This window comes from Haliotis rubra, unplaced genomic scaffold (genome assembly GCF_003918875.1).
Source record: "Haliotis rubra isolate DU_JTF1 unplaced genomic scaffold, ASM391887v1 Scf119, whole genome shotgun sequence".
Lineage (NCBI taxonomy): Eukaryota > Metazoa > Mollusca > Gastropoda > Lepetellida > Haliotidae > Haliotis > Haliotis rubra.
In genome coordinates this window covers 1,393,761-1,417,330 of record NW_025765103.1, presented here as the reverse complement: position 1 = coordinate 1,417,330, position 23,570 = coordinate 1,393,761, and the positions used below count along the sequence as shown (strand labels likewise).

Sequence of the window (23,570 nt, the reverse complement as noted above, 5' to 3'; positions counted from 1 at the left end):
CCATACTGTAAAACGACTATTATGTATACCCACAGAATACATGTAATCTCGACCACATTTAGCAAAATATCATACATGTAATCTCTACCACATATAGCAATATCATACATGTAATCTCGACCACATATAGCAATATATCATACATGTAATCTCGACCACATATAGCAATATCATACATGTAATCTCGACCACATATAGCAATATCATACATGTAATCTCGACCACATATAGCAATATATCATACATGTAATCTCGACCACATATAGCAATATATCATACATGTAATCTCGACCACATATAGCATACATGTAATCTCGACCACATATCTCGACCATGTAATCTCGACTCACATATAGCATGTAATCTCGACCACATATAGCATATATCATACATGTCCTCGACCACATATAGCAATATCATACATGTAATCTCGACCACATATAGCAATATATCATACATGTAATCTCGACCACATATAGCAATATCATACATGTAATCTCGACCACATATAGCAATATATCATACATGTAATCTCGACCACATATAGCAATATATCATACATGTAATCTCGACCACATATAGCAATATATCATACATGTAATCTCGACCACATATAGCAATATATCATACATGTAATCTCGACCACATATAGCAATATCATACATGTAATCTCGACCACATATAGCAATATATCATACATGTAATCTCGACCACATATAGCAATATATCATACATGTAATCTCGACCACATATAGCAATATCATACATGTAATCTCGACCACATATAGCAATATCATACATGTAATCTCGACCACATATATAATATCATACATAATCTCGACCACATAGCAATATCATATCTCGACCACATATAGCAATATATCATACATGTAATCTCGACCACATATAGTAATATCATACATGTAATCTCGACCACATATAGCAATATATCATACATGTAATCTCGACCACATATAGTAATATCATACATGTAATCTCGACCACATATAGCAATATATCATACATGTAATCTCGACCACATATAGCAATATCATACATGTAATCTCGACCACATATAGCAATATCATACATGTAATCTCGACCACATATAGCAAAATATCATACATGTGAACGGGCAAAACACACAACGAGTTACCATTGTCTAATGACGTGATACATGTAAACTACCAAACATGACGTATATGTCATAATGTAAAAAAGGATCATTCGTTGTAGCCATGTGAAACATGACCATATGCGATTTCACAAATTATATGCGACCACTGAATATACACGCTCATGTTATACTTGAACCATGAACAACCATAGTTTAATTGTGTTCAGGTATTTAACTACCTTTATCAATGGTTTGATTCTTTAAATATTGAGTGTAGGGACATACACATGGCGATTTCCGAAAACTACGAGACAGACTCTAGGAATAATAATATCTTCAAAAAAAGATTCCAACTGTAGTTTAACTGATGGATCCATTTTATAACCAGGATAGTGAGCGGTTATAATATATTCCAGAGCACGGGGTGCTGGGTCAGAACCTCGTATTGCCTGATGAACAACACGCCCCGTGGTAAGGCCCTATAGTCTGTTTGCAGTGAAAACGTACCGACGAATTTCACTTTAAACAAGAAAGTCAATCGAATAAAGTGACATTAAGATTGCGAATCCTCATATTTTTACCTTGCCAACTGAACTTTTAAATATCAGAATTTTATTAAACTTAGGATAAAAGTTGTTTAACAAACGATCATAGTTTCAAATCGTGATTATTGGTTTGTATTACAAGGGTGTATGCACATTAAATGAAACACCGAGAACAAGTAGGGCTGGTCTAAGTTAACGCTCATCACGTACCGCACGTGCATTTGTTTCAGTGTTCCAACTACTGCGCTTAATTTTACTTTATTTGATTTACTTTCTTGTTTAAAGTGAAATTCATCGGTACGTTTTCACTGCAAACAGACTATAGGGTCAAGATATACAGCGCCCTCAAGTCAATCAAGCGTACCTATTATGTGAGTTGATTTCCAACACACGACAAACGTGTTAGGATTCGAACAACGGGCCTTCTGATTCAAAGTCGGACGCCTTGTCCACATGACCAAAGAGGTTATCCTCATCAGCAAGCTGACAAGGTAAGGATATCATCTTTGGGATGACACCGAGTCCCTGCTGCAATAATATCTTCAAAGAAGATTCAACTGTAGTTTATTCCCGGAGTCTCTGCTTATAGCTTGCGGCCATCGGAGGATCAAACGCCATACACAGTTGAGGAGTCCAGTTGGAGTATATTGTTCACACTCGCGCACAGATCAAACACCAAGTCAAACGGGATAAAGCACAATAATGGACTTCTCCGCAATGGCAAGCTTGCATGCCTCTTGTCAGTCGGGGCAATTGGAGACAATTGTATGCCGTGCTGAAATCTGGGGATATACGAAAATTTTGATAGCATATAGAATGACGTCACCTGAAAACTAGAGTGTTCTATGTCCGCTTGTGGTGAAGCTCAGGGTATGTTTTACAGTATAGTCTGTCTCCATGCAAAATGTCACCGTGATATATAGCATTACAATTGCTTTTACATTGTTTTATCTTCATAAACTAACACAAATTGTTAGTTCCAGAGAATTCTAAGTGGTTATTGGACCAATCAGCAAGTCAAGTTGGATCACGTGACATGGAGATGGAATAATCTGACAGTTATTATCATCATTATTGACATACAAATGGAACATTGCCCTTATTTATGATTTTTATAATGTAATTCGTAAGCTATGGACCTAAAACAAGTTAAAACAACAAAAATACAACCTGGTACGGGAGAAATAATCATACAATAATCGTGCAATAATGATTCAGCTGCATTTCTAATACAGGGAACTCTGGTTCTGAACAAAATTACAAATCTATTTGGCCGAGTGTTCAATCTCCAAGCGGTTTTCGTTAATTTCTTATATATTTCAAGAGCTTTAACATACTTTTGGTTATTTTACAAAAAACACATGTATGTGCACAATTCCAAAGAATTTAATTGAATGCTTTTGAAAATACTGTTGTTCTAAACTTCAAGATCGATTTTCTCGAAAATAGGTTTTAAGGACCTAGAACACTCTGGTTTTCAGGCGACGCTGAATTCATGTGTATGTATATTATAGTTAAACATCAACCACACTATACCATCTCCACACCAACTGTTCCATTTACATAGTGGGTACGCTCCTCACAATGTGAGGTATTCCGTGTCTCAAAAACAGTAGTCCAGGTAATTCATATATTCTATGCCTTACATTTACCAGTTTAGTGGCAAACTTGATACTCAGACGTCGTTGCAATGGAAGAGGTGAACTAGAGTTTAGTGTGGGTCCGAGTGCGGACAGTGCATGTGCACCCTTGAAACACTCAATCGGATCATACCCCTACAAACTCGGCTACCCAAACAATTTTCATTGTATGTCTTTGCCTTTTTCTGTCCAAAATGGAACGTAAAAATCTTATCTTGATTCAATTTAAAACCGCTGAGGAAATACTTTTCGAATACGGACAATGCATTTACACCCGAACAAATTTATTGTTTGAAATTAACTGATTTATTTTTATGATAATCATTTATGTTTTAATGTTATTATTTTCGGAGGGAGACACTTATACAAGGCAATGTTTTTTTGTTTTTCCTGTATAACATTATATAGCATTCCTTGAACTGACCAGTGCTCATAAACATTCTCTGGGCGTGCTGGACGATTTGCCACAACAGTGCCGATCATTGGCGTAAATAGCCGGATTTCACCGATCTCAGTTGAAAAGTATGTCGTAAAAGTAATAGGATAGTAATAGTAATAGTGTAACGTTCAGTGTTTAGAGACTTTTAGGTGTGTTCTGTACATTCAAATTCATAGAAATCAGTCGCAGTGTTCATTACACAAAATATTATAGTACAAAATATTTGTTGACATTCGCGACAACCATAAACAAACGGACACTAGCTGAGGGTCGATAATCACGGAAGTGAACGAGTTACAGTAGGTGCAGCTGTATACAGGATACTCCACGATCTGGTAATATTAACTGCAGAGATAAGACTATTTCGTCACATATGTTGTTTATACGTCTCTGTTTAGCTTTTCTTGAGAGTGCAACAAGTTTAACATGCGTTAATTTACGAGGTCAGGAAAATAATTTTTAATCATGCTAATGTTTCCTGCGACACCAATGGGTCAAGGCTCAATCAGTTGTCACTGGGTCCTCACTCAACTCAAGAGCCAGGTGACCATTGTGTCAAATGTCAACAGATGGGGGTTATGTCAACACCTGTTCAATAACTGCTCTCACAAACAATCGTCAAAGGTAAATGTCAAACAACAGTCCACTAGAACTAACAATTAAACAAGAAAGAAACAGTTCTAAACTGACACTGGGATGATGTGGTTGCACTAACGGATCTATAGTATGGGCAGTTTAGACAAGGGAAGACATTAATAGGACATTTAGGATTGATATATCGACTCAAAGTTAAAGTGTCAGGATATGTTTGTCAGTGAATAAATAAATTGTTCAAACGGTTACCTGATCCATGAATATCTTACGAATTGAGTTGCACTCTTGTCACTGTCCAGTGTTCTCTGGCATGGTAATCTTATCAATGTATGTTTTTCCTGTGAATTATTAACACAGTAGTCATAAAATATGTATCAGTACCACAATACTGCAATGTACAACGACATCTTTAGATGGTATCACTGGAGGGCAGACGGAAATGAAAAACATCAGCATTAGCACCAAGTAACCGTGTTAACTGCACTTTCACTGAGTCCATTTGCAGGTTGGCTCAGCATTTTGATGAACTCACTCGATCCTTGCTGATACACACCCAGAGGACTTTTTTCATCTACATATGTTGTCATTTCATGCTTCGGCATGTTAAGATCTAATAAACCACTGTAAAGTGTATGCACACACAGTTCCAATATGCTTCAAGTATAAGTTGACTGGACTCAATAACCATGAAATTACAATAAATGCTGAAGATTATATTGAAAAATCTGTGCACTTTCCTCATGAAATATACAATATTATGTCTCTCACATGACATTGTCAGAGGAGTTCACATAGTTACAAGAACGAAACGTTAGCAAACACAATTTCCATTAGGTAGGTCAGGATTTATGAACCCTGTCCAAAATATTATAAAGTACTAATTGATTTCATAGAGTTACCTGTTGTCACTGGTGTCTTGTTTCAGCCCTGTTGATTTCAACACTTAAACAAGGAATTTCAAATACTGAATCATGACCGTAATTTGAGGTAATTGGAGAACATAGCAAACATGTATCACAGTGTATCACTGTATCACAGTGAGCAAATGAGTAGTTTGTAACATAAACCGCCATTGCAGATCTTCATTGCCCAAGCCCTTTTTTAAAAGCTTGTTCATGATATTTATGACCCATGTTTCAGATTGTCTGCAGATGTAGCTAGACTACACTACAATGTGCTAGGCATCTCTCGATCCTTGTGTCTACTGGGAGAGCTTGGAATGGACATTGTGATCCTTTGTAGTTGTAGGCACAATAATCTCTCAGGTGAGATAGTCATGGGAAAATTTCAAATGAGAGAGAGTCATATATTGTAATCAGCTCATTCAACATGTGTGATCCCATCTTGGTACAAAGTGTGAAGCTTAGATCCCCTACCATGATAGTGCTGGGGTATTGTGGAAGAGAATCTAATAAACATACTCACTTACTCAATGTGTTTAGAGATAAGCTTTGTTCTTGTATCATGATCATGTTGATCATCACAATAAATCTGAGAAATAGCAAAACATTTTTTTTTGAAAGCTTGCAAAAAGCGTATAAATGACATATGGTCGTTCAAATTTTATGAATATTTGGTGAATTTTATTTTCAGTGTGATAAACATGAACTGATTTGTTTCAGATTCCCTGTAGGTGAAGGCCGAAATGTCCGGGTGGGGACAATATCTGGCCAGGTTCACCTATGACCTTATCTTCTTTAGCAATGACGTCCAAACAACCACCATCGCCATGGCAATCACAGGTTCCCTGTGTTGTTCCATCCTGTGGGCCATCATCCATGTCGTCACACTCATCCATAACCCTTCTGTAAACAGTGACCCAAAGTCTGCCGCCACCACACCCACTGAGTTAGCTCCCCTGCATGGCTTGACCCAGGTACCAAGTATTGTCTGGTTCAGTATCCAATACCAACATATGTGTGAAGTTTGATAGTGCACGCATAGCGATCATTGTAATGCAGCAGCTGGAAGGTACCTGTTTAAACCTCCCTAAGGCCCAACCTAGCCATACTATCACTATACAGCACCTTAACCTCATTATGCCGCGCCATACTGTTACCTCCACCTTCCTTTACCTTGCCATGCCATTTCTGTAGCTCACCATAACTTGACTATACCATACCTTACCTTTGCTATACCTTGCCATACCTTCACTACTCTTTACCTTACCATTTGCCATACCTTCCTATACCTTACTGTCACTGTAACTTACCATCACCTTACCTTTGCCATACCTTGCCACACCATTCACCTTGTCACTGTAACTTGCCACACCATCACTATATCTCACCTTACATGCTCACCTTTCCTTTGCCATACCTTGCCACACCATCACTATATCTCACCTTACCTTTGCTGTACCTTGCACACCACCTATATCTCACCTTTGCTGTACCTTGCCACACCACACCATATCTCACCTCACCATCACCTTGCCACACCATCACCATATCTCACCTTACCTTTGCCATACCTCACCATCACCATATCTTGCCACACACCATCACCATATCTCACCTTTCCTTTTGCCATACCTGCACCACCATCACCATACCATCACTGTACCTTTGCCACCATCACCATACACACCATCACCATATCTCACCTTCTACCTTGCCACACCATCACCATATCTCACCTTACCATTGCTGTACCTTGCCACACCATCACCATACCTCACCTTACCATTTTCGCTGTACCTTGCCACACCATCACCATATCTCACCCATATCCTTTTGCCATACCTTGCCACACCATCACTATATCTCACCTTACCTTTGCTGTACCTTGCCACACCATCACCATATCTCACCTTACCTTTGCTGTACCTTGCCACACCATCACCATATCTCACCTTACCTTTACTGTACCTTGCCACACCATCACCATATCTCACCATCACCATACCATATCTCACCTTACCTTTGCCATACCTTGCCACACCATCACCATATCTCACCTTACCTTTGCCATACCTTGCCACACCATCACCATATCTCACCTTTCCTTTGCCATACCTTGCCACACCATCACCATATCTCACCTTACCTTTGCCATACCTTGCCACACCATCACTATATCTCACCTTACCTTTGCCATACCTTGCCACACCATCACTATACCTCACCTTACCTTTGCCATACCTTGCCACACCATCACCATACCTCACCATAGTGTCCAGAATTGAGGAGCATCATTCTAGTGTCAACCCTGTAGGGGGAGCGGGGGGTTGACTTGGTCACAGCAACCATTCATGTTATGAGGGTGACTTGATGAACTGAATGTTTAGTTTCTAGTTTTCAGTTGAACATCCAGGCTTCCCTTGTGCATGGTAATTACCGCCTTACATCCTGTTTCAGATGACCCAGAGATCACTGATGAGCACCTGCCTAGATGTTGTGTGTATCAGGTAACACAGCAGAATCTTGGCATGTACTGCCAGTATTGTTCTATAATCAATGTCTGCTTATGCTAAACTCAAACTGGGTATGGTACTCATGGTATGTCCCCAAACAAGAACATGTTGTACCTTGGTCCCATAAATTTATCAAAGTCGAAACATAGCCCAGTCAGTTGCCAGTATCACATGAATAGATGGGGCATTACTGGTAAACATAATAGAAAAACATGCACATGGTATTGAAGTAGTGTGGTGTGGTGACGTTACACCTACCGGGGTATGTAACATTGGTGATGTAACAGTGATGTACCAAGGTAAAAACACTTCACAGGTATGTAGTGAGCATACAAATTAATTCTAAGTGGACACGTTGGGTGTAGTCAGACACAAATATAAATATTTTGACATGTACTTGGTGCATGTAGACATAAATATGAATGTTTATATAATAGGCTGCACTTGTGCATGTTTAGCTGGCCCTAATATATAAGTCAAGCTCTGATCAAATGTTGAGTGTCATACTGTTTGTATGAAGTAGGCTACTAACTCACCATGCTCACCGGGATTGTTTTGGTTTTGTCAGATGTGGTCGCCTGATGTCGAACCAGAAGTGTCGGTATGGGATGTGCTCCGGATGTTGCCTGGGGCGACAGCAGTGTCGTGTGCATCAGCCTCAGGTCATGTCAGACTCAGTCAGTATGGGGCTCCGAATCTCTGGCCCTAAAGGAATCGATCTCAGGTATCATTGTACATTTATTTGTCTATAAACATTTGAATTAGCCCCAAGGATTGTCTGAAGACAGTATAATTAATATTTTGAAATTAAATAGAATTATAGACTGGTAGAAAGCTATCTTACTTTTGGCAACCAGTGTTATGTATATTTTGTCTCTGCACATCTTGCAATAGTTGATATAATCTAAAGCATGAATGTGCCCAGTGGTTACTGAAACTGACACTTCACAGACAGACACACAGAGAAACACTGACTGTCCATCCTTGGATGTCTGCTTGTACACTGCAGACATTTGACACATGAAACATTATCACATTGAATCTTTTCAATTCAGTCATTTCCCTTTGGGACCTTAAACACGTCACAATAGCCTTGAGCAGACTTCTAAAAGCCTGATGTTGGGAAAGAGATCCCCCATGCCACATCTCAGCGGGATGACTGTTACAAGACCATTCCCTCAGCCTATTGGTCAAAGGGGAGATAATTTATGGAAAATGTCAATTCCCTTACCTGATTGAGTTTTGATGAGGCCTGGTTTTGTTTTCTTCCTTCTTGGGTTAGTGCAGGAGACAAAATATTAGAAAAAGGATATTGTGAGGTGTTTTAGATGATAGAAGTTAAATGTCAGACGTGTCTTTTGAATTCAACTTTCATCACGACATGCCTGGTCGTGTAGTCAAATCATACCATGCCTTGTTTCAGCAACAGCTGTATGGGCAGTGTCCCTGAGCGTCTAGGATTTGTCGGTGCCCAGCTGACCTACCTCAACCTGTCCTGCAACAGTCTCACCCAACTCCCACCAGATATCGGCTGTCTCCAGGGGCTGCGAGAACTACAGCTCAATGGCAATCAGCTCACCCACATTCCAGTTCGTCATGAATTCTTTCTTCTCTTTTGCTTATTGTCTTATATTATCTTGTGTGTCTCAAAATCTCAAGTTTACTTCAGAATCATTAATTGATGTTTCCAGTGTATAGATTACTGTGATGACTCAACCAATTATGCCAAAGTATAAGATCATATCAGTTTATGGTACATAGTTCTGCCACAGACATTAACATAGCTGATTGTATTGCAGTCCTCATTAGGGAGTCTACATCAGCTGACAGAGCTGAATCTACGACACAACCAGCTGACTGACATTCCAGGTATACACTAGCTCACCTTATCCACTGTTAACTGTTGATGGGGCAGCATGATGGTATTGATAGTCTGAATTAATAGTTTTGTCTTATTTAGTAAATTGTTGCCATGAAAGTGAAAGTCACCCATGAAATCTGTAAGTAAAGGTAGTCGTATTGTTGCAGTAGTCACATTTATAGTTTCACACTTATTGTTTCCCCTTCCCTCACACCTGTTACCTGTATATTGTCAGATTCTCTTCTACACCTGCCTAGTCTGAAACACCTGAATGTGGAGCACAACCAGCTGACCAATCTGTCCCCAGGGATCAGTCATCTCTTGCTCCTGGAGGAGCTCTACATAGGGTGAGACACCTGTCACACCTGTAATAAAATTATGAATAATCATGTCAAATAACCTTTTACATCAAAATGTATGCTAACACTAAATGCAAAATTTTATTCTACTTCTACAATCAAGATTCAACTTGAAGCAAATGGAAAACATTTTGTCACCCCATCCCTACCCTCAGACATGAACCCTAAAAAAGGAGGTGTTTATTCTTATGTAAGCATTTTCCTGCAATTATTATGATTTTAAGTTAATAGTTTTTATTTTTTGATCATGTGAATGTGATGGATCTTGTTACAGATATAACTGTCTCACATCTTTACCAAGTGCAATAGGAAAACTTTTTAATTTAAAGGTAAGAAATGTTCAATTAAAAAATTAAGAAATACAGTTCGCTCTACCACCATGTATAGTGTAATAAAACACACTTTTAAGTCCTCGTGCTTTAACTATAATAGTTCAGGGCTTAAAGTGTGTTTTATTACACTATACATGGTGGTAAGCGAACTGTATTTCTTTCTAAGATGCCAAATTTAATACTTTCTAAGGATAACTCACGATTAATTTAATGCAGAAAACAAAGCGGACGATTGTCGGTGACCTAAATTAAGAATCCTTGCACAGGGCTAACTGGCTGTTCTATTGATGTGTCTGCCCCCCTACGTTAAGACGAACGTTACTAGAAAAACAAATGATGACGGTTTGATGACGGTTTACGTTCGGATTAAATATCTTCATTAAATTATTTTCATTACATCTGTGATTAACGTAAACCATGTGAACGTCGCATTTCTACTACCAACATATGTTTAGATCAGTACATCCAGACGAAGCTGTGTAGTCAAGCGACATTCCACGATTGCATTGTGGGAATGTAAACATTGCGAACGTTACCGTGTCGCTGAAAACTTGTGAGTCGAATTGACACATTTTAACCGTCGTAAAACATAAACGTAATGTTTCCACCAGTGATGTTAGCTGCGTGAAGCAACTGCAAACCAAAAAACGTGATGCAGCGCAGTAGTTTACTGTAGGAGGCTGTACGAGGCGATGACAACTGACATGCATCGTGACGTCGCTTACATTGTGACGTAATGTTAAATGGTTCGATTACGATGGGGCACATCAATTGTTATGTCATCAAAAAACTATACCTTTATTGTCTGATAATGTTTGGTTTTTTCGATTGTTCTAAGAGCTTGGCATCTTAGAATTACTGTTAATATGTCACATGCAAACATTTTGTTAGCGTTTGGTTCTTAAATGTGCTATATCTTGCTGCTTTCATCTTTAAAGGATGTTTTATATTTAATATACAGGTATGAAAACTATTTCATTAAACTATGTTCACTCCGTCATCAAATTGCAGTTGAAGAGAATTCACCTGATGTGAAGAATGGTATAGTTTAGTCTTTTCTAGTGTTTTGTTTATACAGAAAACTAGCTGACATGTTGCATGTCAGGTGATTTCTGCTGACATTACCAGTAATGCCCAGGTGTGTTTTCATGTTTTGCCTTAGAAAAAGAACAGGGAGAGGTGTTTAGGTGTGCTGTTTGTGTTTAAATTTACTTACTTGTAGAAATATATAAATATATGAAATTGTAATGAAAAACTTATGCCACATTTATAATATAACAGGTGCTGTCTGTCCGCCATAACAAGATGGCCACCAGTCTACCCAAAAGTATTGGTCAGCTGATCTGTCTCCAGCAGCTGGACGTAGAGGACTGTGATTTGTCGTGCCTGCCGTCCACCTTAGGGAGATGCATGTCACTGCACACACTCAAGCTGTGTCACAACAGGTACACAGCCTCACAACAATCTGCTCCAGTTTGTTAATCAGGCTGTCTGTCTGTCTGTCTGATGAAGTGATATTATCTATAAAAGAAAATAACTTAAAACTGGAAATCAAATCTTGCACCATTTTGATGACATTAAACTTTATCTTACATACACTAAAGCACTCACTGTGTTTGAGCTTCCTTAGTCATGTGCTATGGGTTATGGTTTAATAATGGCAGTGATATTTCAGACTGAGTTACCTCCCCTACCAGCTGGCTCAGCTGCAGCAGCTGCAAGAGTTGTATGTGACGGACAACCGTCTTTCATCATTCCCAGCTGCCATGGAAAACATGGCAATCAAAATGTTTGAAGGTAAAAGGAACTTTGTCACATTAATCATTCATTTTGTTCATGTTAATGAATATTGATGAAGAGCTCATTGACAGTTTCTGTTAACATTGGCTGGATTGTGTCTCAGTTTCAGGCAACCCTCTAATCACAGGGGATACTGCTGTTATTTCATCCAATGAAACGACACCAACAGGGGTCTTAACATTCCCTCCTCTCGTTGAAATAGTTGCCCGGCAAATAGTATTAAAGAAAATAGGACGCCGCCATCTTCTTCCTGAATTCTTGCAAGGTAAGCAGATAGTCAGTGGCCATCCTTAATTACCAATTGATTTCTTGGAATTATTTCTTTGAGAATAAACCAAATCCACACTGACCTGTTTGTTTCCACAAAGTGGCATCATCATGACAGGTGTGTGCTGGTGTTTCGGTAGGTAGGGTAGAATCCTGGTGGAAAATTAGTATGTAAGAAAGTAAATAAGTGTTTCTCAGAATACACACAATGTCTTTCAGAAAGTGAAGGAAAACCAAGTTGTATGGATAGTCAACTTCTTCATAGCAATGAGTGCAACGTTTCGGTGTAGATATTAACACTCTTATCAAGCAGGTGATGACTATACAACTTCTAAAATGCCTCTCAAAGACTTTTCAGAAAGGTGAGGTGAGGTGAAATTGGATTTAACGTCGTGCTTGAGAATATTTCGCTCATATGACGACATGCATGCGTGTGTATGTGTATGTGCGGCTGCTTGTACTAGCCCAGACTTAAGCTGGTTTTACAGTGCTAACCCACTGAGATACCATACCGCAGTTGAGCATGAATACCCCACTCAGACACATTGTACTGACTCCAAGCCGACCAGTCCTTGTTGTACCCATTAATGCCGAGCGCCAGGCAGGGACCAACAAGTACCATATTTTAACGTCTTTTGGTATGATGTGGTCGGGGATCGAACCCGTGACCTTCCGCTCTCCGGGCGGACGCTCTAACCGCTACACCACGGAGACGGTCCTTTTCAGAAAGTGGTTAAATGAACCATATGTTATATTTGGGATGACACTTTTTCAGTAAAGTGCAGATTCTAGTACTTTTGTTGGGTTCGTCCCATCCAGGATTAGAACCCCTCACTCTCAGAGTTAGACAGCCAATCACCAGCACACAGTCATCTAACCCACTCAGCCAGTGTGGTGATTGCTGACATAGGTTACAAGTGTTTCTCTGGCTTATTTTGTATGATGGTATAACAATGGTACCAAGACAGATGATCTGAAATCAAATAAGTTAATTCATGTGGACATTCTTAGCTTGCGTCTTGAAAATCACTAATTTCTATGAATGCCTGTAGCATGTTATCCAATATGGTATACATAAACTCTGAGTGAGTGAGTATGGTTTTACGCTGCTTTTAGCAATATTCCTGCAATATTGCGTCTGGTGACACCAGAAATAGGCTCCACACATCATAAACTATGAAGCAGAACCGGCATAATGTCAAGGGAATAGCATGTTTAAAGGAGATGAATGGGTTTATTTGTCCATTTGAACTGAACGTCATTCATCAAGTAATCCAGATGGAGGTGAGCTACAGAGCCTTGTTTGTTTGTTGTTGTAGATTTCCTGCACACCAGGAAGCAGTGCAGCCATTGTAAACAACCTGTTTTCCACTATCACCACACAACAATCCGCCATGGAATCATCGGAACATACCGCATCAAGGTGCCTCTCAAAGAAACTCTGTGTGCTCCCCATCTGGCCAACAAATGTCCAGTTTTGTGAAAAAACTTGCTACAATTCCATGAAGTTATGAAAATTATGTCTGTATTTTTGTAAAAGGTGTGAAAGAATGTGCTTGACTGGAGAAAAGGGGAGTGCTTTAATAGTCGTCTAAGGTGCTGCAATCTGCTGTGCAGAGTTGCCTCCCTTGATTGATCCAGAAACATGGTGCAAGATTCAGTTTGATTCTGTTTATGGGTTTATCAACATCGTACCTGTTCTTGTGAATTTTACCAAAGTGGTAAATATCTGAGACCTAATTAGGGATTCCCTCCAACATCATGCTGATACACCGTGATATAAATAAGGAATTTCATTTCACTATGAATAGTGAATAACATACATGAGAAAACCTCACAAAGAACTAGATCAGAGCATCACAACAGGTGGATCTAAACTGGTAGATGTCTGATCTCCCCCACATTGAGGGTCATGTCTCTAGGGTCCAATAGCTGTTACAGGAAGACAGGGCCACAGTCAGGGTTGACCAGTCAGTGAACAATGATGGCTCTGAAGATGGCTCCCAACATTCCATCTGTGTTACATGTCATGTACTGTGCATGTTGCAGACCAAAACTGACAAATACTTCAGATGTCTTCTTCTGTAATTGAAATAGTTTATGGAGGATAAAATTGCCTGTTGGCTTTTATCTATTTTCCTTTCATATTGGGCTAGAACAAGGTATTTACATGTCTTATAGACAAACCAACCCTAAATCTTTTAAAAGTGAAAACATGTTACTGTAAAAATGCTGTTTGAGAAAGAAAAACATTTTCTGCATTTTTGTTTAAACTTTTACAGATTCAATTTTTTTATGTTTTTGGGGTGTTTTTTTATACTTCTTGAAAATCAGTAAGAAAAGAAAATGGATCAGGATGGTGTAGTACTTGAAACTTGTGGCACTACACACTGAACAGCTCTCTGTGACCAGGCAGCTAAGTCAAGGGTCGTTAGATTGGAGTGTCTCTGGAGGTACCTGCGAGCTGTCTGGAGTGGCATTGTGTAAAGCACAATATATATACAAGTTAAAATGTCCAAATTGTTTATCCCAAGTACAGTCCATACACTCATGCTGCCTCTCAGCTATGAACCTAAACCCTTCCATACAAAACTACAATTTGTGTAAACATTGCAGCAAATCAACTTCAGTGGCAGAGATTAGTCACTATATTAGAGACGATAAGTTCCTGACTTGACGACATTAACTCTTAATGACTTAACGACATTAACTCTTAATGACTTAAAAACTGGGACGGTGTTTGATCTTTGTGTGGACAATTGTCATATCAGTATCGGGTGTATATTTAGTCATTCAGCATTTTATCCTGTGATGATTTGTAATTCTATATTTATATGAATTCCATATACAACTGTCATAATTTCTGTGATTTCTCTACACACGTTTATGTGTAGTTTTAGAATTACATCCCCTTGTAATTCAGTCTTCGGATTATTCCAACCCATCTGTCCATCAGCATCATCTTCTAAAGAAATGGAAAATGATACTCATTATTTCCCTGAATTGTAAAAAGATTTTCTCAAGAGGGATGACATTTGTGATGACATTAATAACACAGAGTTAGTGTATGGAAGTGATTTTCTCACTTGCTTCATGGTTTATAGATTGAGCCTGAAATACACGTCTCCATATGTCCTTATTTATAGTGTATCAAACCTCCATGTTATGAGATATATCAGGGTTTTACCTGGAGGTAAAAAACTGCAGGTCCAGGCGATCCCCATCAATAAATTTGACAGGGTCTTGTAGGTAATATGAGGGTCCAGTAAAGTATTGATATGGTTCAGATAATTACTTCAGAGACTGGAATGAATCAGTGATCATGTGGACAATGGTCGTGACTGATGGTTGATATAACAGACACAGATAACTTCTCTTGATGCGCTGTAGGTATAATCTTAGTATCTTTGTGCGTCTCTCTGGATGTGGTGTTTGGGGTTTTCAGCCCCCATTCTCTACATTAGTGTGTACTGGACGGACATTTGTGCGTAGCACAAAACCCGAATATATATCTGGGTCTCATTTGGCACCAAATTCCAGTCACATTACCAGCTTGGTAAGCTGTTCTTTACATCAGTGATCCCAACAAGAGGCAATGTCACCAGGGCTTGACTCGCCTTGTTGTGGCGTCACAGACTCATGGTGGCAGAAGGATTTGTCTCCCTTTCTTGACACTCAGGCAAATATCCTGTCTATATGAAGGTAATGAATCTTCGGATTCAACTATATGCATATTAGGGGCTTGCTTATGTTACAGTCTGGAATGTAGATGTATACTAATCAATCAGCTGATTGAATGTTGATTTCCAGGGTATGAGGGAGAGAAATTTTGGACTGAAATAAAAAATGGTAATGGTGATGTGACTGATGTCATCAGGGGCCAGGGTATGACAAAATAACGGAGATAAAATACCCTTGATAATGAACGATGTACTTCAGTAGGTTTCAGATCTGCAGAACTAGAAGAGTTTTTCACTGAGGCATGGTGTAATGTATCAGGAAGAAGACTGTTTAGGTTTGTACATGTATGTGTATTTGATAATGCAGCATTATTGAATCTAGTCACGATTAACATTTGATTCCTTTTGAATTGTAGATACTATCATGAAATGTTCCAACTGAAATAATATTCTCGAGAGATGAGTGATGTTAGGGTGGTGCAGAATTGGGTACAATCAAACCCATGTTCACAACTAACCCTGTCGTGATATGTAACACTCATATTTAGTAATGTTTACTTTGTGTATCATTAACAGATCGTTTGACTAACACTGCAAGAACCCTGAGTAGTAATTTACCTGCAAATATGGAGTTCAAATCTGAAGACCCCCCGAGTTAGAATTGATCTTCAGTAACCCATGCTTTTCGTAAGAGGCAACTAACAGGATTGGGTGGTCAGGCTTGCTGACTTGGTTGACACATGTCATCGTATCCCAATTACGTAGATCAATGCTCATGCTGTCGATCACTGGATTGCCTGGTCCAGACTCAATTATTTACAGACCACTGCCATATACTAGTAGCTGGAATATTGCTGAGTGTGGCGTAAAACTAAACTCACTCACTCAAATCTGCCCCGTCTATGTTAGATGGATAAAAATAATTGATTCTCCTGAAGTGACCGTGACAAAGACTTTTATCAGTATTATTTCTGATCATCCTGAAGGAGACAAAGTAAGATTCCTGATGAAGAAAGTTTCTGTGGATTCAGTAGCCAGTCTGAATGATTCTTGCTCTTTAAGCCTATGACTTTTGTCAATAAATTATCTGTATCAATTAATCATATCATTTCATGTTCCTTCCATATAATGTTTGAATTTGCTCAAATTAGAATAATCCATAATTGTTTTAGAAAGGACACAAGAAGAGGTTTGCCTATATCCTACAGAACAGATGTTACATGCATGTACCCAAAGTTGTTCAAGCAGCCATAACATTCCCAGGTTTTCTATGTCATTTCTGTGAGGCATCAGTATATCCATTGCTTTATGATCGTGCCAAACTTTACAAGATTTGGGGCAATGCTTCAGTAAACAGCCCTGATGAGGAATGTCATTTCCAGTATGACATGGATAGAAAATGTATTGAAATCCCAAACAGATGCCACATGTACTACGCAAGTGCTTGCTTATTATCTGAGACTGTACCATCTTCAAAGTACTGCGCATGTTTTTTTAAAATGAGAACTTTAATATACTATTTAAAAAATCATAGTACTAAATTGTGGACAAATATGGTGTTATAATGTTAAGACTTACAGCTATGAAGAATTTAGGCTACAAGGAAAATACCTAGAAAGCTTCTGATTGTCATCTTAAGTTAGGCACATATTCATGAAGAAGCAGATGTCATATATATTACAAGTCAGTGTTGTGAGTCATCATATGCAAATGAGCAGGTATAAATTTACATGTCAATGTCTTTGTTATTTTGCTTACATTTTAAAGATATTTCAAGTGCTATCAGTATTTCATTCCACTTTCGTTTGCGTGTTTTTCAATTGTTTCTCTGTGTGGTTTCTTTGTCAATATTTCTGTTTAAATAGCAATGCTATAAAGGCAATCATATTCCTAAAACGTGTTTGTTGAATAAATAAAAATTGTTAAAGTGAAACTATTACGATTCTTGAAAAACAGGCATGTTGGAATATTTTTAATGATTGCTTCCATATATTTGTTTTTCATAAAAGGGAAAAATATATGCCCTGTTAGCTATGTTAATAAGCAGTATTCTAGGGAAATGCAATATGTGTGTATATGCTGTGCTTGTTGGGCTTTTTTCACTACAAGATGTCCTTTTTTGGAGAGTTCATGAGAACGTTTATATGCATTCGGGCTTGAAAGGCTTATTGTGCTGTTTTTTCAAATCTTTGAATAAAATGTCTTCTAGTCGTCGTGTTGTTGTTTGTTCATTTTGTGTCATTATCCTTTTTAAGATATACTAGGCACATAAAGAAACTGTGCATACAAAAATTTAAAATCTAAATTTATCAAACCTGTGTAGACACATAAGGATTTAAACTCAGAGATTAGTGACATGTATCCAACATGCATGCACGTGCCACGTTCCGTGACGTCAGTGGGTTCGTCCTTGAGACGTGCAATACGTTGTTGCACGTGCATTCCGGGAAAGAGAAACAGAGCAAATGACAATGTTTACGTCATCACGGGATCAGACCATGACGTCCCGCCATACGGCCTATCCTGACACAACGTCATCGACAAGCTCGCCGAATGTGGTGCCGAAATCATGTCCGCAGACCCTTGTTTTGGTGGAGAAATGTTGTTTTTACAGATGAGTCCAGGTTTAACATTTCCCATAGTGATGGACGTCAACGTGCCTATAGACGCGTGGGAGAACATTATGCACAGGCCTGTGTCTTGGAGAGGAATCGCTTTGGTGGTGGTTCCGTGATGATTTGGGGTGGAATAACAGCACGCCAGAAAACTCCTTTGGTGATTGTTCAGGGCAACTTAACTGGTGTGGGCTACAGGGATCAGATTCTTCGACCTGTGGCAATTCCTTTTCTGCAACGTCATGGCCCTGGGTTAACATTCCAACAGGACAATGCCCGCCCTCACACGGCAAGGGTTGCTATGGATTTCTTGCAACACCACAACGTTGACTTACTGCTTTGGCCTGCAAATTCACCGGATCTCTCCCCGATAGAGCATGTTTGGGACGAGATGGATCGACGTCTACGCCGTCTTCCTCATCCGCCAGATAACGTCCTTGACCTTGCAACAGAACTTGAGAGAATCTGGCATGACATCCCACAAGCCTTCCTTGCACGTTTGATAGGCTCTATGCGTCGTCGATGCACTGCAGTTCTCAATGCCGATGGTGGACATACCCGTTATTGAGCTTGTGACATGGTCGTTTGACCCCTGCATTCTCTTGGACTCGTGACGTCATTGTGATTGACTTTTCAATTGAAATTCTCACTTCTTGTTATGGTCTCTCTCATGATCCCTCCATTAAAGTGTATATGTACCTTTGACAATGTTATCGTACTTATCAACTGGGATAATATTTTGACAATGCACAGTTTTTTATGTGGCTAGTATATATAATTTTATCAGTTTACATCCTTATGAATAAGATGGACTTGATTTTGGGAAAATACCCTCAACCAAAATATCGGGTGAAAAATAGTCTTAGTGGTCTTCCAAACAGCCTAGTAAGTTAGAGTTATCTCCCTTTACCACGTTGCCTGACTATTTCGTCAAGTTTCACCATACATCGAATTTCAGTGAAAAGGGAACAGTCTCTGTGAACATGAGTTTTGCGAAATACAAGAAACTGATTGAGGAGGGAGACACGGTTATACTATACCTAAGTTTCAATAACTTGATCCCAATCACGGTCACGAGCGGACAAACCCACCAGAACAAGTATGGAGCTCTGAAGCATTCGGACATGATCGGTGTTGCTTACGGAAGTAAGGTAAAATTGAAAAACAAACAACGAATGTTTTCAGTTTTGGATTTACCGGAATTTAACTCTACACCGAGAGTACGGTACAAGACAGGTTACACTAACTTGTCGTATTGTCTGTCTTTGATCAGTTTCACAAATGCTGGTCACAGAAGCCTAGCTTTTCATAGAAATTCATAACCTAACTTCAGGTTGTTTATTTCACTCGTGTTGTAATTAGTATCGTCTGTGTAGAATTCCATACGGTGTAGAATCCGGTGTATAAATAATGTGTAGGTTAACAACATGAAGAAGGGAAATTTGAAAATCTTCCACAAAACCTACATCGTACACGAATGTTGTTTGTAGATTAACCTGAAGAAGGGCTATGTGTATGTTCTGCACCCAACCTCGGAGCTATGGACGCAGACTGTTCCACACCGCACCCAAATCCTATACACCACTGACATCAGTATGATCTTGACACAGCTTGATCTTCGACCTGGCAGTATTGTTGTGGAGTCTGGTAAGGAATGTATTGATTCATTGTTGCCTTTACGTAGATGAGGATGGTTAGATTTGTGTCATCAGAATATTAAAAACATACATACAACGAGGACTTATAATTTAGTAGAGATAAAAAATATAACCATAATTATTGACAGTTAAAAGTTGCATTGTGATGAGTCGCTGCAGCTCCATAAAACCAAAATCAAAAATCAACATTAGTTGAGAATGGTATGTTTGTGTAAGGCACCAAACACAGTTTCACATTTGGGTGAGTGCTGGGGAAAATAAGTCTAGTTTTTGAAACTATGATAATGTTTGATTAAACCTCAATTTGATAAAAGAACAATTTTGACAGATGTATGACCCTTGAAGGTATGGGTTAGAATGTACCTTCAGTAACCCATGCTTGTCGTAAGAGGCAACCAACGGGATTGAGTGGTCAGGGTCACTGGCTTGGTTGACACGTCATCGGTTCCCAATTGCACAGATCAATGCTCATGCTGTTGATCACTGGATTGTCTGGTCCAGGCTCGATTTTTTACAGACTGCCCCTATATAGCTGGAATATTGCTGAGCTCGGCGTAAAACTAAACTCACTCACTCAGTAGATGTGTTGTCAGAAGGGTTCTAATTGTTATGTCCGTGGCAATCCTAACCAAAGACGGTTCCTCCCACTCTGCAGGCACTGGTAGTGGGTCACTATCCCACTCACTGATCAAGGCAGTGATGCCGACCGGCCACCTACACACATTTGAGTTCCACAAGGAAAGAGCTGAGCAGGCTGCAGAAGAGTTTAAGTCCCATGGACTCGCAGATTATGTGACAGCCAATCACCGAGATGTGTGTGGGGACGGCTTTCAGTTGGATCAGGTGGCTGATGCGGTTTTTTCTTGATCTTCCTTCACCTTGGGAATGTATTGCCAGTGCAAAGCAGGCTTTGAAGAAAGAAGGTAATCCACAGACAGAAGAGCGTATTGTAAAGATCAAAGTAAACAGGGGATAAACTTATTCACTTGAAGTATTGTTTGGATAAATTGGTTATGTTATGGGCATATGGTTCTAATAATATTATCAGACATGAGTTAGTACAGCCAGATGCTAGTACCTGAAATGTGCTTCTGGTGGCTAGTGTGTCTGTATTATTTACCAAGCACCACACAAAAATAGAAGTTTGCAAACAGATGGATGGCATTTTGCTGCAGATCATGTAAACTCATGTGAAAAGTATTAAGTAACCAATTGCTTGAAAGCAGCCAACAAATATCTGACAAGTCAGTAATCTGAAAACCCTAAGATGTTGGCAAAATAGTTTGAGAATACCGAGTGATACTATTTCTCACCAATAGGTGATTAGTCTCCAAGATTCAGGGACACAAACGACCCATGAAGATCCAGGTTCAAATTGGTCTTCAGCAACCTATGCTTGTCGTAATAGGTGACTAACCATGTTCACAACTAACCCTGTCGTGATATGTAACACTCATATTTAGTAATGTTTACTTTGTGTATCATTAACAGATCGTTTGACTAACACTGCAAGAACCCTGAGTAGTCATTTACCTGCAAATATGGAGTTCAAATCTGAAGACCCCCGAGTTAGAATTGATCTTCAGTAACCCATGTTTGTCGTAAAAGGCGACCAACAGTTTCAGGTGGTCAGGTTCGCTGACTTGGTTGACACATCATCGTATCCCAATTGCGTAGGTCGATGCTCATTCTGTTGATCACTGGATTGTCTGGTCCAGATTCTGAGTGCGGCGTTAAACAACAAACCAACAACATCAGAGACACAAAGATGGTTGTTAACTTAAATTGGCAGCCTTAAGTTTGCCTTGTGACAGCTATGTTAAGTTGACAAACACAGGAAAAGGAACTGATTTGACTTGCATTTCAAAAGGTTTTAAGTTTCAGGATCGGTATAGGAAAATAAAAAAATATTAGATTGTGCTTTTTTAGAAGCTGTCCCACTTTTTCTGTATTTTCCAGGGGGACGACTGTGTAATTTTTCTCCATGTATTGAACAAGTCCAGAAAGCCTGTGAGGCTCTGTCACAACATGGATTTAAGGATCTAACAACGTTGGAGTGCCTCTTGCGGAATTTCAATGTCAGGACTGTCAAACTCCCATTGGCTGATCTTGGCCAATCTGGGCTTGAGACACCAGACCCTGCTGAATGTGTACCAACGAAGGTCAAGATCTCAAAGGTGGATAACTCTATGGACAAAGAATCTGATGTCAAGGGACAAGTAGCTGGACCTTGGAAGAAAGTACCCAAATGTGACTTGATAGGAAAAATTACCGAGAAAGACTTTGTTTTCCAGACAGGAGCACCCCCCAGTCAACACCCAGGGCCACACAGGCTTTCTGACGTTTGCAACACTGTATCCATCTTGAGAGGTATTTCTTGAGTGGTATCTTCTCACAAGAATGTTTCCCATTGTCACAAAAGGAAGTGCCTATGGTGGGAGGGTTTCCTCTAAATTTCAGTGTATTTAACAATGGATTTCTGTGGTTTTGTGGAACAAGGGAAGCAGGGATGGTCATGAACACGCTCAAGGGGAGGCATATTTACCATGTATTAGGGGCGTGAGTGGGGGTGAATAGAATAAATGTACATTCAAAACCTTAAATGTAGTTCTTTTGCATTTCTTTTCGGGAAAGTTCACAAGCAAAATGTTCAAGGACATGACAATCTCAGGCATTATCATTATTTTGAGTATTTTACTTCATCAAAAGCTGAACATATACTGAACATATACTGAACATACAGCTCTGTTAAGTTCTGTTCTGGTTTAGCACCAGCAGTAGCTGGCAACATTTCTGGTCATTGGGTTAGAATTGGTCCAGGACAACCTATTCCCAAGCTCTATGATTTCATAGCCTGGATAATGTAAGGATAGCATTAAACAGTGCCAGTAATATCGATCACTGGACTGTTTTGTTTTCATTTATGCTGAGCACCAGTAAATGTAATGCATGTGAACATGGTAAATGGTACTACTTGAGAAAATAACAACACAACATGTCTCAGCGGAAATATTTAATGAGAGTTTCATCATGTTCCCACAGTGACAGTATGTACATATGAAAGCTGTCATGCACCATCTAGTATGTACAGAGATGCTATCCACCCAGACCGACACCCCCTCACCAGCTGCTGGGAACAACCCTGAGCAGCCAGTCATGAGACCTGTCGGGACAGTATAGGAGAATATACATACAATGAACCCAGTAAAACAAAGTGACATTCCTACTGAAAAAATTACAGACAGTGC

General features: G+C 39.3%; 2 protein-coding genes and 2 long non-coding RNA genes across 4 annotated transcripts; 3 read left to right on the top strand and 1 right to left on the bottom strand.

Annotated features, from left to right (window-relative positions):
• The first annotated feature begins 1,794 nt into the window (after window positions 1-1,794).
• LOC124260643 lies at window positions 1,795-16,821 on the top strand. The gene is made up of 3 exons (XR_006894142.1): window positions 1,795-1,807; window positions 2,292-2,293; window positions 14,791-16,821. It is a non-coding gene; the product is annotated as an uncharacterized LOC124260643 (long non-coding RNA).
• On the top strand, window positions 3,997-14,766 carry LOC124260581 (leucine-rich repeat protein soc-2-like). The gene is made up of 13 exons (XM_046694908.1): window positions 3,997-4,076; window positions 5,476-5,600; window positions 5,958-6,211; window positions 7,695-7,744; window positions 8,319-8,474; window positions 9,174-9,339; window positions 9,550-9,619; window positions 9,847-9,958; window positions 10,245-10,299; window positions 11,584-11,747; window positions 11,978-12,099; window positions 12,206-12,367; window positions 13,689-14,766. The coding sequence occupies exons 3-13, from the start codon at window positions 5,981-5,983 to the stop codon at window positions 13,850-13,852; spliced, it is 1,452 nt and encodes a 483-aa protein (XP_046550864.1). The 5' UTR covers window positions 3,997-4,076; window positions 5,476-5,600; window positions 5,958-5,980; the 3' UTR covers window positions 13,853-14,766.
• LOC124260638 lies at window positions 16,508-21,850 on the bottom strand. Its single transcript, XR_006894141.1, has 3 exons — window positions 21,756-21,850; window positions 21,148-21,149; window positions 16,508-16,568 (listed from the first exon to the last, which is right to left on the bottom strand). It is a non-coding gene; the product is annotated as an uncharacterized LOC124260638 (long non-coding RNA).
• On the top strand, window positions 19,558-23,562 carry LOC124260631 (tRNA (adenine(58)-N(1))-methyltransferase catalytic subunit TRMT61A-like). The gene is given in 6 exon segments (XM_046694956.1): window positions 19,558-19,815; window positions 20,155-20,311; window positions 20,978-21,180; window positions 21,182-21,245; window positions 22,282-22,643; window positions 22,645-23,562. Coding segments are annotated over 6 exon segments (999 nt in total). The 5' UTR covers window positions 19,558-19,647; the 3' UTR covers window positions 22,690-23,562.
• The last annotated feature ends 8 nt before the right edge of the window (window positions 23,563-23,570 follow it).